The following is a 15,055-nucleotide window of genomic DNA, read 5'->3' as shown; positions in this document are numbered from 1 at the left end:
TAAATGGCAGGTTGGATTTTATGGCAACCCCCCACAAATTAAATATCCTACCCAGATCACTCACTAACTAATATTACCCAACCAAAAATTATTGAAACACCTGAATAGCAGATTTCTCATTGCCTGTTTCTCATGTCATACTTGTAGAATTTCTGGATGCTGCTGGACTAAATTTGGTTGACATCAGTTCAGGTTCTGAAAGCCCTGCTTAGCCATGTAGTCTAAGCATGTAGAATCATGATAGCTGCTAGTTGTACAGGTGTAGACACTAGTTTTCTCAGTTTTATTTTGCTCTTCAGGTTAAATGAGCAATTTAATGCAGTGAGCACCTATCACATATTTAGAAACCAGGATTTCTGTGAATTCTGAAAACCAGAACCAAACTCTCGATACAAGAGGAGTCAGATAGTTGTGGGTTTTTATAAAGACTGGATTACGACTGTAGCAAATCCTCTGTGCTCAACGCTAGGCAAAAGCAAATGCAGCATCGACTGTACCAAGAAGAAAACCCACTAAGAGATAATGAAGCAGCCCTACTGATGGCGAAGAGGATCAATGATACGTCAAAGAATATAGACAAATAGCTCTGATTTGGTGGGAAAGAGGTGCTTTGATAGGAAAAGTTGCAAAGCATCCCTGACAGATCTCTCCTCTATATCCTCTGGTCCCCATTTGTATGCTGTGTTTAACACCTGTACTGTATTTCTCCTCACCACAGGCTACTGTTACTAGCCTGCTGCAACAGATCAAAGGTACTCTAGTTACTCATCTACAGTCCCTGTCCCTGAAACCATCTTTGAGCACTTTGCTTTTGGAGTTGCAAAGAGAGCTGGAGCACTTGTAACCAGTAAGAGCCCAGGTCAGATTAATAACCATGCCCCTTGACATTAAGGGCAACTTAAATCTGTACAGGAAATGAGGCACCAGTCTTGATAATCCAAGATGTCCCCCTCCTTAAAAAAAACACCCTTAAATTTTGAATAGATTTTATACATGCTTAAGGGAAGTATCCTTCCACGTATTGAGAAATGGATATTTACCTTCATGGAATGCAGAGAAGTACAAGATGTACTAAGTCAAAAGACACAAATTTCAGAAAGTGCTATCAGTTTATTTTTCACATACATTTTCAGCCAGCAGGAATAGTTTGCGCCTTAGCGGAATTTGGATACCCAGACTTTAAAAAATAGGCATTAAGTACATTTATTGCCAATGAGGCATTTGAGCACCCATCACAGAAGGATGGCATTCATGGCTTTTTTTCCCAAAAGCATATACAAAGCTAGAGTAAATGACTGTACAAATCAAGACTATATTACATGGGGCAGAACCTTTCAGTAAGATTAGATTAAGTTAGTGTTTAAGCATACTGGTCCTATACAATCTCATTATGGCCGTTAGAATCATCAATAGTTTTAAGAGACGTCTTAAATACTTTCCCATACTATCTTCCACATACGGCAACTATCATCAAGTTCTTCCCATTTCATTTAGATTTATACAAATCACAAGGGACAACAGTAGTCACTGAGGCAGAAAGGCAGCTTTGCTCTGAATACAAGTCTGGCATGTTCCATTTGAGCAACGTAGTATATTACACAAGATTCACCACAACTAGTTGCTACTTTAGCCAAACATGTTTTTCTTTAAAAAGGAAAGGACACTTAGTTGATTCAGGTCCTTCATTTTTCAGCTGTTTAGGGCCTACCAAGTGCTTTCACAGTTCACTGTAAATACAATTAGCTGAGGCTCCCTGCCCCCTAACTACATATTAGCAGCATAGATGGCATCAATTTGACTTCTGAAGAATTTGGATACTTCTGCTCTCTTTGCCTTCAGTGTTGGGGTCAACAGTCCATTTTCAACTGTGAGCATCTCTGGATGGAGGTAGAGATCTTTCACCTGGTTGTGGAGACAATATTTTTGTCATAATCGTGCCTCATGCATTTGTCCGAGGTGGACAGTTTGCCTTATACTAAGGTTCCCTCTTTACCTTTGAGAAGCTATACTCTCAAGCCCTTGGGATTGAGGAAGTCTATAGTATTTCCTCAAACAGGCCTCCACCCCTATTTTGTTTTTGTATCAAAAGTTGTTGACAGCCACCATTTCACAACACACCAAGTGCCCCTTTGCTTAGGAGCAAGTGCTATAACCATTTGTTACAGTATGGAGCGTATCATGCAGATTTCTGGTATGATAATCTTGGCTGTTGGATGCCTGCCCCACATCAATAGAGGCATTGCAGCAGATCTCTGGACTTGTCAGAGATCAAAGTTTGAGACAGAGTCCCAGGATGACAAGATACCTTTGAAACCTCTTGGAAGTCCAGAGATTTATTTATTTATAATTTTCACTTTTACAAATTTCCACATTTACAGAAGTCCGGAGATTTAAGACCAACTTATTCCTCCAGTATCTATGACAGACACACAATTCCTTTTGTAAAGGGATAAGGGCAGAACACTGTGGAAACATTATGGTGCTGATTTAAATCTTTTTATAAGCCGTTTTATGCATTCAAGCTTCTTTCCAACACAAACTGAGTATGCACAAACCCGTCTCTCTACTTCTGGAGTTCTGCGTTAAGAGTTCATTCTCTTTGAAGCCACTTAACAGCAATAGCCTTGAACAAACTACATACTCACTTGTTCAAATGACTTGAGGCCAGCTTCTTTCCCCAACCTGATTAGGTCTGACAAGATAGCTTTTTTCACTACCTAGAAACAGAAAATATATTGGTAGGATTTAAACCAGCGGGTTTGAAAAACTTAGAAGTTTATCTTAATGCCTTTAGAGACTAAGACTACATAAATGAAAACCCATTTCAGACCTGGAAGTAGTCCCATAATATCTTAACAGATTTATGTTTACCAGTAACTAACCTATATATGGTAGCAACAAGGTGAAGAACAGAGACTTCCAGAAGCAGGTTACTGATGTAAGTCACCCCTTTATCCCAGTCAGCATGATCGTGGAATCTTTTTAGCCAATGGTTTTCCCTTTCTACAAACCTTAACTTTATGGAATGAATTCACATTTGTTCTGCAGGAGTATTTTTCAGGAGTCAAATCTCACATTGTGCTAGAAAGTGTTTCTTGCAATTTTAATGAGTTCAGTTCTGTGCATTCAGGCTAAGGAAGGCACTAGATTTTAGAAATCTGAGAGGATTGTATAGACCTCAAACACACATTCTTTCCCACCCACAGCTGTCCAATCCGCTGGTTGTTAAAGCCTGACACCATAAAGCAGTTTAATTCTTATGGAATTGGTGTGGCTTGGTGGTGGAGTGGGAAGAGACCCTCATAGAGCCATGCACTTAGCAAGTATCGTGAGCAAAAAATAGAAACAAGGACTACTGCCTCAAAAGCCTTTTTAAAAACCTCAAAAGGAGAGGTTATATGCAAATTAAATGCTGCACTCACACAAAATTCACTTCCATGACTGCCGCCTATGTCTTAACACACAGTTGTTCACACCTCAGCAAATGTGTGGGTTAAGCTTGAACATGGGGATTTTTACTAGCACAACTTTCTAATCAAACAGCACCTTCAAGATACATATGAAGTTAACATGCAAGTTCAGACATGAAAATGCTGCTAAAGTAAAAACTTTCACTGCAGTGACAAGTAATTATAATAATTGCCTGCTCCTCTCGCTTAACCCACTATACCAGCCTAGGTTGCCAACACACAATTTAGAATAACTGTTCTAATAGCATATCCAATTTCCTCCCATCTTGGTTTAAAAGTTACCTTGCTTAAATCTAGTTTAGTAGGCTGTATTGTAGGATTGGGTATACATTAATAATTTTAGCAGGAAGCAGCTATTTACAAGTTTATGTGCTATGGCACAAAAGACTCAAATATCACCTCATGCAAAACTGCATATCCAAACACCAAGTGAGAGTCAAGAGACAAACTGGCTCTTTCATTATCGAACTCTGAAATCCAGTTTACAATCAGACAATTTCCCCTTCAAGTACACCGAATGAACTTGGATCTTCACAAAGTGAGAGAAAGGCACTTACTGTATTTTTGCAGAGTTCCTCAAACGATCCTTTAACTCCCAATTTTGCTGCAAACTCTGGAAGGGTCTCTGGATCAGGAACCACCACACTCACCAAGAATGACTGTAGGAAGAATGAACATTCAAACTCCAGAAAAAAATGGGTGTTGGTGTGTTGTATGTACTCGTTCCCAAAGATTTCCACTTGGGCACATTGAGTTCCTTTGGATCTCAATGGTCATGTAATACTATAAAGAAGTAAGCTTCTATGATCATGCAATCCGTTAGGTCTTCATTATGTCCCCGCAAGTCACCCATCTCAGCAGCAGTGTGTGTCTTGACTATTCTGATAGAATTGTCTGGCCCTAGAAACTAGTTAGCACAGTGGCTGAAGATACAGCTTTGAACACGGCACACTTACCTGTAGGCTATCTCCATGCACAAAGACCTGTGCTACAGGGGCACTTCTGAGGTAGATGTTTTCAATCTTTTCAGGTGCAATATATTCTCCCTGAGCTAGCTTGAAGATGTTCTTTTTTCTGTCAATTATCTTCAATGCACCACTCTGCAGAAAGTACAAAAACAAGTTTGAAGACAGGATTAAAAATCTATCTATATCCCACATTTTTCTCCAAAGAGCTCAAATTCATGTACATGGTTCTCCCACTCTTTATTTAATCTCCACAACAACCCTGTGAGGTAGGTTAGGCTGAGAGGCAGTGATTGGCCCAGCAAGCTTCACGGCAGAGTGGTGATTTGGACTCTGGTCTCCCAGCTCCTAGTCCCACACTCTAACCACTACACCACACTGGCCTAAAATTCCCAGAGTGGTTTAATGATCATTCCTTCTTCACAGGGAACTCTGGGAATTGCAGCTATGTGAGGGGAATTGGGATTTCCTAACAACTTTTGTTTTTTTTAAAAAAATAATATTTATTACTTTTAAAACTTACAAGAAAAAAGAGAAGAAAAAAAACAAGAAAAAAACAAAAGAGAGAAAAAATAACAATACAATATATAAACAATATAAAACGCAACCTTAACACATTAAACTAAACAAAGCAAAACAACAAATTAAAAACATACATCATGCCATTTCAATACTCTATCTTTCATTCCCTTGTTTCATCGACCTCCTCTCACCTCCCTTTTTGTATTCCACTTCTGTTAATTGTTTCAGCAATTCCTTTCCATCTTTCTCTATTTTTTGTCATATAAATATCTTAACATATTTTTAACCTTATTTTCCATTAATGCTAAAGTACTTATTTATGCTTAACTCCTTATAACATTTCTACTAAAGCCATAAAATTTCATTCCAACATTTTTCTCACACTCATTAATTTTACAGCATTTCTATATATAAACTTTAAACTTTTCCAATCTTCTTCCACCATCTCTTCTCCCTGGTCTCGGATTCTGCCAGTCCTTTCCGTCAATTCCATATAGTTCATCAACCTGGAGATCTTCTGTCCGAGGCTCTTAACTCTTTTCCAAGTCCCTTCTGCAGGTCTTCTTCATATTCTTTGATGCTGAAAAGCAGATCTCGAGGAGACTCCAACCTAGCAATGCTTTTATTCCTTCTCGACAGGTCAGCCAACTTTCCATAGTTAAAACTAAGGTCCATATAATATTTCAGGGCATATTTCAAAATTCCTCCAGATCCAAAGGCCCTCACAACTCCAATCACCTCCTGACCCAAATCCAGGTCCCAACAGTCAGTAAATCCCTGCGTTAAAGGATCTATCCAACTTTCCTTCTCCAGTCCAAGCAGGGCTCCGATCCTCAAAATCTGACTTTTTCTATATTCAATCATAAAAGGCCTCGACTTATAGTCCTCAATTTGCCTCTGTAAGGCTGGGGCCCCCACTTGTATTACTTTAGGTTCAACAACAACAACTTTCTCCTTCGTCTTCTCCCCAATTTGTCCTGTCGAAGTAGATTCCTGTGTCGAATCCTGAATAGTTTCTGTATTGATGTTCACTTTTTGTCCCAAGTTATCAATTTTAGTAGTCATAACATCCATCTTCTTGTGGAGCTGTTCCAGTGAATAGCTTATCTTACAAAATGCAGTCACTAAGGCTTCTTCTGTCAACATTCTTAAATGGTCCAAGGTCAATCTCTGATTCTCACAGTTTCTTATCTTGCAGCTGGAGATTCCCCAGCTCCACTCTTGTAACAATTTCAAAAGCTCCCTCTAGAGGGAAACAGTCTCCACTTGTATCAATCCTTTCAAGCACAGTTTAAGCAATAAAATTAGTTTCAATTTTCAGTTACTTTTCCTCCTTTTTAAACGCAGAAGAGGACAATGGAAACAATATATTTCTCTTATTTAGCTAGCTGTCAACATACGTTCTGTTCACAGTCAATGAACTCTCCCAAGACGTCAATCTTCCTGGCAGCCCGTTTCCAGGTTCAGAGCGGTGGTAATTTGATTTTCATCACTCTCTCCTGCAGGGTTACTAGGTCCACAATTTCCCCCCTCTTCCCCTGCTTCCAAGGGGGGTTTAATGATTTTAACTGATGGAAATTTAATCCTTTACAAAAGGCTTTCCAAGACTTTAGCTTGCAGCGTCTTTGCTTCAATCTATTTACAAAAGAGGAAGGCGGACTTCCTGTTTGAAACCTTCCCGTTTCGGTGCCAAATTAAAATGTTTAAAGATCCAATTTTCCGTTCTACTCACGGGTAGTTGTTTAAAGTCCAATTGTCCACAGGAAAAAGTCAGCGCTCTCCGGCAACAGCAATGTGGCTTCACTCCGTGAAAGAAGCAGTCAATTCGAAGCACCGCGCCACTCACCCCACGTCGCTCCGGATCCCCGAAACCGGGTTTCCCTGCGAGTAGGGGAGGCGCAAAAGGTGCCAGCCGAATCCCAGGTCCACAGGCTTCTCCCGCCTGTGGTTTTTAGTGGGTCTCCGCCTTCGCCGTGGCGGCCAGACCCTGATTTCCACAGAGCGGATCCTCCCGATCAGAGGAATTCTGCCATTGCCGGAGGCGCTAACCCGGAAGTCTCGGGATTTCCTAACAACTTTTGGCCCCCATAACAAACCACTGCTCCCAGAATTCTTTGTGGAAAGCCATGACTGCTTAAAGTGATATCATAGGGTTTAAAATGCATTATGTAAATGTAGGCCAAGTAGAATGCTTTAAGAATAATGCATCGGTGCCATATTCAGTAATTCAATCTTCGAATGGTGCATTCATAACAAACCCAATCAGTAGCTTTTGGGAGAGTCCTTAGTGCCTCATATCTCCTAATCCACAGTGCACTATATGCAAGAAAGCATGCCCTCTGGCTGTATTATCCACCACCAATTTCACAACTTGTAGTAGAATGCACACCATGGGGTGTATTAATTTATCTTGCTGTTTGAAGGATACATGGGGAATGCTTACTGCTGCAACATACCGAGAGTCACTGTGAAGTTTATCTTATATTATACATCCGATTTGTGTTTGGGTGCCAAGCTTTGCAGGAATAGCTTCCTTATCTTTGCAAGGGAATAATTACTGCAAATCTCATTTTAAACACTTTCAAGTATCCTTTCTAGGAGCCATTTTCTACAGCCAGATGCAGAAAAGCTTGGAGACCAAAATGGAGGCCACTTCTAGATAATCTGTTTTATTGAGAATTCATCCATGTACAGTGGTACCTTGAGTTAAGAACTTAATTCGTTCTGGAAGTCCGTTCTTAACCTGAAACTGTTCTTAAGGTACCACTGAGGTACCACTTTAGCTAATGGGGCATGCCGCGCCGCCGCCAGGCAATTTCTGTTCTCATCCTGAAGCAAAGTTCTTAACCCGAGGTACTATTTCTGGGTTAGCGGAGTCTGTAACCTGAAGCGTCTGTAACCTGAAGCATCTACAACCCAAGGTACCACTGTATGCTTGTGGGGAGGGTATAGGATGTCATGTCAAGCAATTGTTATCTCACATTCAAGCATATTTTAGTCCACAGTTTCATTTTGTTGGAAGTGGGTTAGTTGCATCAGAATTCCAAATGGTGCAACCTGGAATTAGCCAGCATACTGTTCTGTGCAAAGTAGTCAGCAAGCTGCCTCAATGACCACCAACTTACCGGCATCCATTTCCCAATGTCCCCAGTATGAAGCCACCCATCTCGGTCAATAGCTTCATCAGTTTTCTCAGGATCCTTCAAGTAACCCTTGAATACATTTGGCCCCTTAATGCAAATCTATAGAAGGCACACAAAAATAGGTGTTAGACGCCATCTATTTTAAACTTCAGGTCACAGAATGCTACATCACAAAAAGGAGCTTACCTCTCCTTCCCCGTTAGCTGCAAGGTAGTTCATTTCAGCAACATCGTCAAGTTTTACAACGTTGCAAGCTAGGGGGGGTCCGACGTGACCTAAAGAAGAACACCCATGCAGAAAATTTAGGTTTTTTTCTCGGTACAATCTTCCCTTCTTTACCTGTCTTGTTTAAAATCGCCAAAATTCCATGGAGGTGCATATGGAGAAGGGCAAAAAGTGGCTGTTGTTATATCAACCCATTCCTTATGCTACCACTTACATATTGAAGTAACTGTTAACTTCCATAATCACCTTTTATAGCGTAAATGGTTATAAAAGTCTCTCCCACCTCCACAGCAGAAAAGCAAGCTCTGAATAATCAGATTAGAAGTTGTCTTAAGTCTAACTCATCTTGCCAGTCTAGCCCATTCTGCTAGTAAACGGAAGGATGTCATATTTAAATGCAGGAGAAGCAAAAAACCTGTTGCCCTCCCCCCCCCCCATATTTATGTGATCAGTTACATAGAAAGAAGAAAGCAGCCGGATGAACTGCAAAGCAGCCAGAGAAGCCAAAGGAAAGCTCCCATCTCCCCCTGGCGCACACAAACACAGAAGATACATCTCATCCAATACTACCTTGCCCATCATAAGATGTTTCTTTAACTCATGCTGACCATCTATTATATGCAACTATAAGCCAACTGAAGCCCAAGTCATAGTCTTCAGCCACACTCGGAATTTTAAGAAAGCATACCAGTCGTCCAGTCTCCCGGCAATGAAAATGTGCAGCCACCTGTGCACTCTGTTTGGCCATATGCTTCAAAGATCTGTTTTGGAAGACAAATATTTAATTAGATGGTGCCCTTTAGTTCCAGTTGAAGTTTTGATGGGTTTGTTTTACGACAACATGGAGTCTACAGGAACAATTCAATGAACAAGGCAAGTTCTGTCATGACAGAGATCCACTGAGGTCGGTGGTACTTCCTAGGGGCGTTGCTCAGAAGTGGAGCCTATAGGACTGGATTATTTGTGAAGTGTTTCCATAATTCCTCCCCCCCCCCCCCGTTTAAATACTTTAATGAAATTCATAGATAACATACACAATATACAAAGATGAAAACTATCATGTACTAATAATCTTATATATGTTTACATAAATTAAATTTAAATTAAATTTATGCAAGCTCTTTTTTCCTATCTTTTTGCTGACATAGAATAGACTTCCTATCATTTCCCGATGCATATAACCTTTCTGGTGATGAAGGTAAAGGTAAAGGTAAAGGGACCCCTGACAGTTAAGTCCAGTCACGAATGACTCTGGGGTTGCGCTTTACAGGCCGAGGGAGCCGGCGTCTGTCCGCAGACAGTTTTTCTGGGTCATGTGGCCAGCATGACTAAGCCGTTTCTGGTGCAAGGGAACACTGAAACCAGAGCAGTGCATGGAAATGCCGTTTACCTTCCTGCTGGAGAGATACCTATTTATCTACTTGCTCTGCGTACTTTCAAACTGCTATGTTGGCAGGAGCTGGGACCGAACAGCAGGAGCTCACCCCGCTGCGGGGCCTTGAACTGCCAACCTTCCAATCGGCAAGTCCAAGCGGCACAGTGGTTTAAACCACAGCGCCACCTGTGACTTCTTATCATTTCCCAATGCATATAGCCTTTCTGGTGATGAATGTACTTATTACCTTACCCTTTCTGTACTTTAATACTTTCTTACAACAATTAGTACCTTTTTGCTTGTTTCGTATTCTATAGATCTCTTACATATCCCATTTTTTAATCAATGATTGTCTTGTATTACCTCTTAGTCTGTTAGTCAATTGCACCATTTCCACATATTCTAGTAATTCGCACTGCCAATCTGATAAGGTTGGAACATTTTCCAAAGTGTTTCCATAATTTTGCCTACAAAATATACACTCACTATTAAAATCAAAATTATGGAAACTATGGAAGTGTTTCCATAATTTTGATTTTAATAGTGAGTGCATATTTTGTAGGCAAACAAATTGTTCCATTTTGTTTATGTATTTATGAAGAAGTGTTAATGTGTTTGTTATTTTTGGACTTGTTTTCATGTATTCTCTCATTTTCTGTATATTGCCTTCTTTGTTATTTTTATTCCATGGTTGCCCTTCTGCGGCACTGAAATATTTGATAAAGAGCAGGTTACAACAAAATTTGCACAGTTCACAACTACATTCATGGCTGACCTTCCAATATCGGTTCATCGCCCAACGAACGGCGCACTTTTCATTTATCAGGTGCCACAGGAATGCCACTAACAGAACCTTCAAGCTAACTCATTCGCTTCCTTGGGGTGGGGTGGAGAAAGCCGTGGGGGCTTTGCCCTTACCTGACACCCAAAGGCTGCTCTGAGGAACGTTAGGACAGGTGAAGATATGGGGGCAGCTCCAGTGACTACGATTCGCACCTTCCCACCCAAGATTTCCTGTGGAGAAGGGAAGAGAAGAATGTAAGCACAGGCACCCCGGCGAAAGGTATTGTGGCATTGGTTCTGAAGTCTAAAAAGGGGAGCACGTACCTGAACTTTATTGAAGACTAGCTTGTCCCAGATGCTGGTGTTTCGGATAATGCCTTGCTTCACTTCAGCATGCTTCCTGGCTACAGCAACTTTGAGCAATAACTGCTTGAGGTTTGTTTGGGCACCACTTTGAATCTGCAAGAAATCAGGGCACGGTATTACTAAAGGGGATGTGGGCATCCAGTGACTCTAGATCTAACCTCTTCATTTCTGGTGACCCCATTTCTCTGCCCTTCCCAAACATCCAGCCATTATGCCCCCTAACCTTAAGATGGATTTTAAAGCTATGATGGGACATGGGAGAGTTTAGGAGAAAGCCCTGTGGCATTTTGGGGTGAGCTTGCCATTTCTGGTTTCAGGATTTGGTGGCGTGGGAACTTGGGAAGGTACAAGGATTCTAATCGAACTATTCTATGGAAAAGTTAAATAGAAGCATAATATACCCAGTTGCAATTGTACTTAACAGGATTCAAGTGGAAGCAGCTTTAGATTAGGTACAATGTTTACCTTGTCATAGATCCTGTTGAGCAGTCTTGGCACCACTGGGAAGATAGTTGGCTTCAAAGTTTTCATGTCATCTGCTAGAAATTTAATATCTCCTTGGAAGAACCCCACTTTTGCTCCATTGCTGTACATTACGGTCTAAAAAGTAACCATGGAAGACCTTGAATATACTGCAAAAGGTACTAGGATTGAGACCCCACTCCCAATCTGCCAGTTGAACCTCTGCCCATTAAAACATCTAGATATCAGTTGCCTCCATTCATTGATCTTTGTGAACACTGGGTATTTATTTAATTAAAAGCTTAATTAAAGAAAAGCTTTTTCAGAACATAAAATTGGATTGCTGTAAACTGTGTTCCTCAAGCTAAGTTTGAGAGGTGTTTCCATGTGTGTACACATACACACTCCACATCTCAAGATCTTGCTTGCAACATTTATCATGATATACAAGCACACCTTGTTGTCACATTAAGCAGGAAGGACCACAGTCCTTTTGCCAGATGGGTTGCTTACAGAGCCAGCCAGTGGCTAAGCCACTCACGTGCCACTGTTTAACCTTTTGAAGAGACCCAAGAGGCACCAAACTGTTGCTCCGAGTGGCAAGAAGAACTTAGAGAGGGGTTTTACCTGCACTACTCTCTCAAACATGTGAGCTAGAGGAAGGTATGACAGCGATATATCCGATGGCACACAAGGACTTGTCATCTGTAAGAAAAGAAGCAGGCGGTAATGATGCTCCAGTTCTACAAACATGTAGAGTTTGATTGTCGGCCGCCAGACCAACCAAATTAGTCAGCTTGGCCTTTGCATATGGTCACTTACTTCTATAGTCTTCATGAACGCAGCAGCATTGGCAACAATACTTTCATGTGTTAGCATGGCTCCTTTAGGGTTACCTACACACATAAAAACAAACAAAATTGTAGCTCAAACCAGGAATTTAAGAGCTGAACTACACACTGTTTCAGGCAACCTGAACACCATGAAACAAGAACACTCCTTTCATTATTATTTTAAAGTATGGACTAAGTGTGAACTCAAAGCAGCTTTAAAAAAAACACAACTTCATGGTTTAAAAATCATAAAATGCAGAATAAAAATCTACCTCCAGAGATTTCTTTTTGAGGCAAGCATGCAATACTGCTAACCAGGCCAGTTTTAGCTATTACAGATAGCATGCAATCTTTCTGTCAGAATAAGAGGTGTAGAGTCAAGTGCCCCCTGAATTTCTGCATCAAATAACCATTTTTGAAGGCCCAGTGGGAAATCTTCAAAATGATGTTAAGTGCTACTTCTCTTTCCTTGCTTCCCTTCCAAATTGTGTGGCAGTCTTATTCTATGAAGAGCTGTCAACAGTTTCACCTCAATACCATCAGTTTTAATAGGATTTGTGTCTCTTCCTCCCTATAAAAGTATCAAGGGGACACAGAAATTTATTGTTGCCCCCTCTCCACATTCCTTGAGAAGAGTCCAAATTTCACCCTGTGAAACTGAAGTTCCCGTTCAAGCAGCATGAAGCAATAAAAAGAAAAACCAACAGGAGTTCTTTGCATACTAAAACACATCAGGAACATATTAAGGTAAAGGGAGCCCTGACCATTAGGTCCAGTCGTGACTGACTCTGGGGTTGCGGCGCTCATCTCGCTTTATTGGCCGAGGGAGCCGGCGTACAGCTTCCGGGTCATGTGTCCAGCATGACTAAGCCACTTCTGGTGAACCAGAGCAGCGCAAAGAAATGCCGTTTACCTTCCCGCCAGAGCGGTACCTACGGTATTTATCTGCTTGCACATTGACGTGCTTTCAAACTGCTAGGTTGGCAGGAACATATTACATGGCATAAATACAAGGATTTGTATGAAAACCCCTCAAATGCTTCTGGCATGAGTGGTTATGGCTGGAGCTTTTTTGTTTTGTTGTTGTTGTTATTGTTTTTGTTTCAGTAATTGGATGGGCTCCATTATCTCCAACATTTGAGGTGAGTCTTAAAATCTAAAAATAGGATTAGCGTTTGTCCCTTTTGTCACAAAAGATGGTGTCTACTGATGTTCTACCAAGTTATTTACCTGTTGTTCCGCTGGTGAAACAGACTATGGCAAGATCTTCTGGCTTGGGAAGCTGAAATAAGATAACAATTGAGTCCAAAATGGGTTCAAGCTTTTAAAATCACACATGGTAGTAAATAGACCTCATTGGTTGAGTAAAATAGAGGATGAGTACTTACAACTGGTCTGCTGAAATTGTGTTTTCCTAGCATCTGTAGGAAAACAAGCAAGAGCAATTAAGCAGTGCCACTAAGGAATGGGGCAGTTGTGGTGGACAGTGGTGATAACTATTACAGGGTAGCTCAAGAAGTAGATGTTCTGAAGTGGTTTGAGGGGGGGAGTATGAAATGATGGTTCTGAAGTGGTTTGTGGGGGGGGGGGAGTATGAAATGAGTTGTAGGCCAAAAACATCTGGAGGGCTGAGGTTGAGGAAGCCTGCTTTAACCTTTCTCAAGAGTAGACTTGTCAAGCAAAAGGGACCCTGTACCTCAATTTCTTGTAATGAAAAGATTTCAACTCCCAGGGAAGCTCCTTTTTCCTTTAATGTGCCATCAAAAGGATCCATCAGAATTATCATCTTCAGTCCTGGTGTCTTCTTTTGTTCACAGTTCTCAAGTATCACTTGTGCTTTCTCGGGTTTGTCACATATCACTGTAGCAATGTCAGCTAAAGGAACACACATAACACTTGACAACCTCCATCACTGGACTCAAGTTACACAGAACACACAAGCAGCACCAGCTTGCTGAAGCAGACATCTCCACATACCCATTTCATGTGGCAATCATTTAAGAAGTGGAAAGTGGAAATAATGCATTGAGTGCAAGCACTCTGTGTGCCAGAAGCTTCTGGGAGCTGCAAGGAATTATAGCCTAACTGCAAGCCACACCTGGCAGGCACAGCTATCAAGACACAGACACTTAAATTTACTGTGAGGAGTATAGGCCTCTTAATTGGGCTTTAGAGCCTGTTAAGTATACTGCACCATTATTATTATTCCTGCCGCTCGTACTAGCTTGTAAAAACACTTTGAGCAAGCATGTTGCATGCAAATGCCAAATGTCTCTTTAACCCAAACAGTTGCTTTGGGAGGGAGCATTTGGGATTCTAGGAGAATTTAGGGCATTTACTCCTTTATCCATCATGTATGTTTGGAAGCAAGCTTTTGTCTACAGGTTTCATGATCTACAACACCATGCATTTCACTGAAAGGAAAGAGCTGTTGTGGGGGGGAAGTAAAGGAAAACATCTTCCACTGTTGTTTCCGACTGAGGTCAAGCAACTTAATTACCGCTAAGTAAGGCTACCATTGCATGGTTTGTGTAGCTTGGATCATAGTTGCTATAATTGGAAGTCATGCTATACTAATGGAGTACAATTAAATGAGCACCCAACTTGTCCAGACTAGTACAAAAAGTCCACTACTATTCTGCTACCCAAGAGACATAACTTTTCGGAGAATTAAACTCAACAAGGTTTCCTGTTAGGATTTTAAACTTGTGGCTTTCTCTCTTGTGAAAAGCATTGGGTGCTTTATAACAATTGCAGTAAAAACACCGGCTAGCTGTATTTCATTCCACTTGTGATTTTAACACTGACAGAGATTTTATCTCCAGACATTTCCAAGAGTTTCATTCAAAGAAGCTGCAACTCTTTGCATTCAAAAAGTTGGTTTCAAAGAAGTGAGCAAAATAAAATTTGA

At 40.9% G+C, this 15,055-nt stretch overlaps 1 protein-coding gene across 3 annotated transcripts in view; it reads right to left on the bottom strand.

Annotated features, from left to right (window-relative positions):
• Nucleotides 1–1,090: 1,090 nt before the first annotated feature.
• The window catches only part of ACSL5 (acyl-CoA synthetase long chain family member 5), a 32,885-nt gene continuing 18,920 nt past the window's right edge, over nucleotides 1,091–15,055 (bottom strand). For all 3 annotated transcript variants that reach the window (XM_083615031.1, XM_083615030.1, XM_083615029.1), the window contains exons 7-21: nucleotides 13,841–14,019; nucleotides 13,533–13,565; nucleotides 13,375–13,426; nucleotides 12,134–12,207; nucleotides 11,939–12,016; nucleotides 11,315–11,449; nucleotides 10,808–10,942; nucleotides 10,619–10,714; nucleotides 9,014–9,086; nucleotides 8,287–8,375; nucleotides 8,083–8,199; nucleotides 4,427–4,570; nucleotides 4,028–4,129; nucleotides 2,646–2,717; nucleotides 1,091–1,902 (exon numbers count right to left, since the gene is read on the bottom strand). In XM_083615031.1, coding sequence (XP_083471157.1) covers nucleotides 1,765–1,902; nucleotides 2,646–2,717; nucleotides 4,028–4,129; nucleotides 4,427–4,570; nucleotides 8,083–8,199; nucleotides 8,287–8,375; nucleotides 9,014–9,086; nucleotides 10,619–10,714; nucleotides 10,808–10,942; nucleotides 11,315–11,449; nucleotides 11,939–12,016; nucleotides 12,134–12,207; nucleotides 13,375–13,426; nucleotides 13,533–13,565; nucleotides 13,841–14,019 — 1,517 coding nt within the window. In that variant the 3' untranslated portion in view covers nucleotides 1,091–1,764. The remainder of the gene's footprint in view (nucleotides 1,903–2,645; nucleotides 2,718–4,027; nucleotides 4,130–4,426; nucleotides 4,571–8,082; nucleotides 8,200–8,286; nucleotides 8,376–9,013; nucleotides 9,087–10,618; nucleotides 10,715–10,807; nucleotides 10,943–11,314; nucleotides 11,450–11,938; nucleotides 12,017–12,133; nucleotides 12,208–13,374; nucleotides 13,427–13,532; nucleotides 13,566–13,840; nucleotides 14,020–15,055) is intronic.

Source organism: Podarcis filfolensis, assembly GCF_964270895.1.
Source record: "Podarcis filfolensis genome assembly, chromosome: 5".
NCBI classification, from domain to species: domain Eukaryota; kingdom Metazoa; phylum Chordata; class Lepidosauria; order Squamata; family Lacertidae; genus Podarcis; species Podarcis filfolensis.
This window is presented reverse-complemented; position numbering and strand designations above follow the sequence as displayed.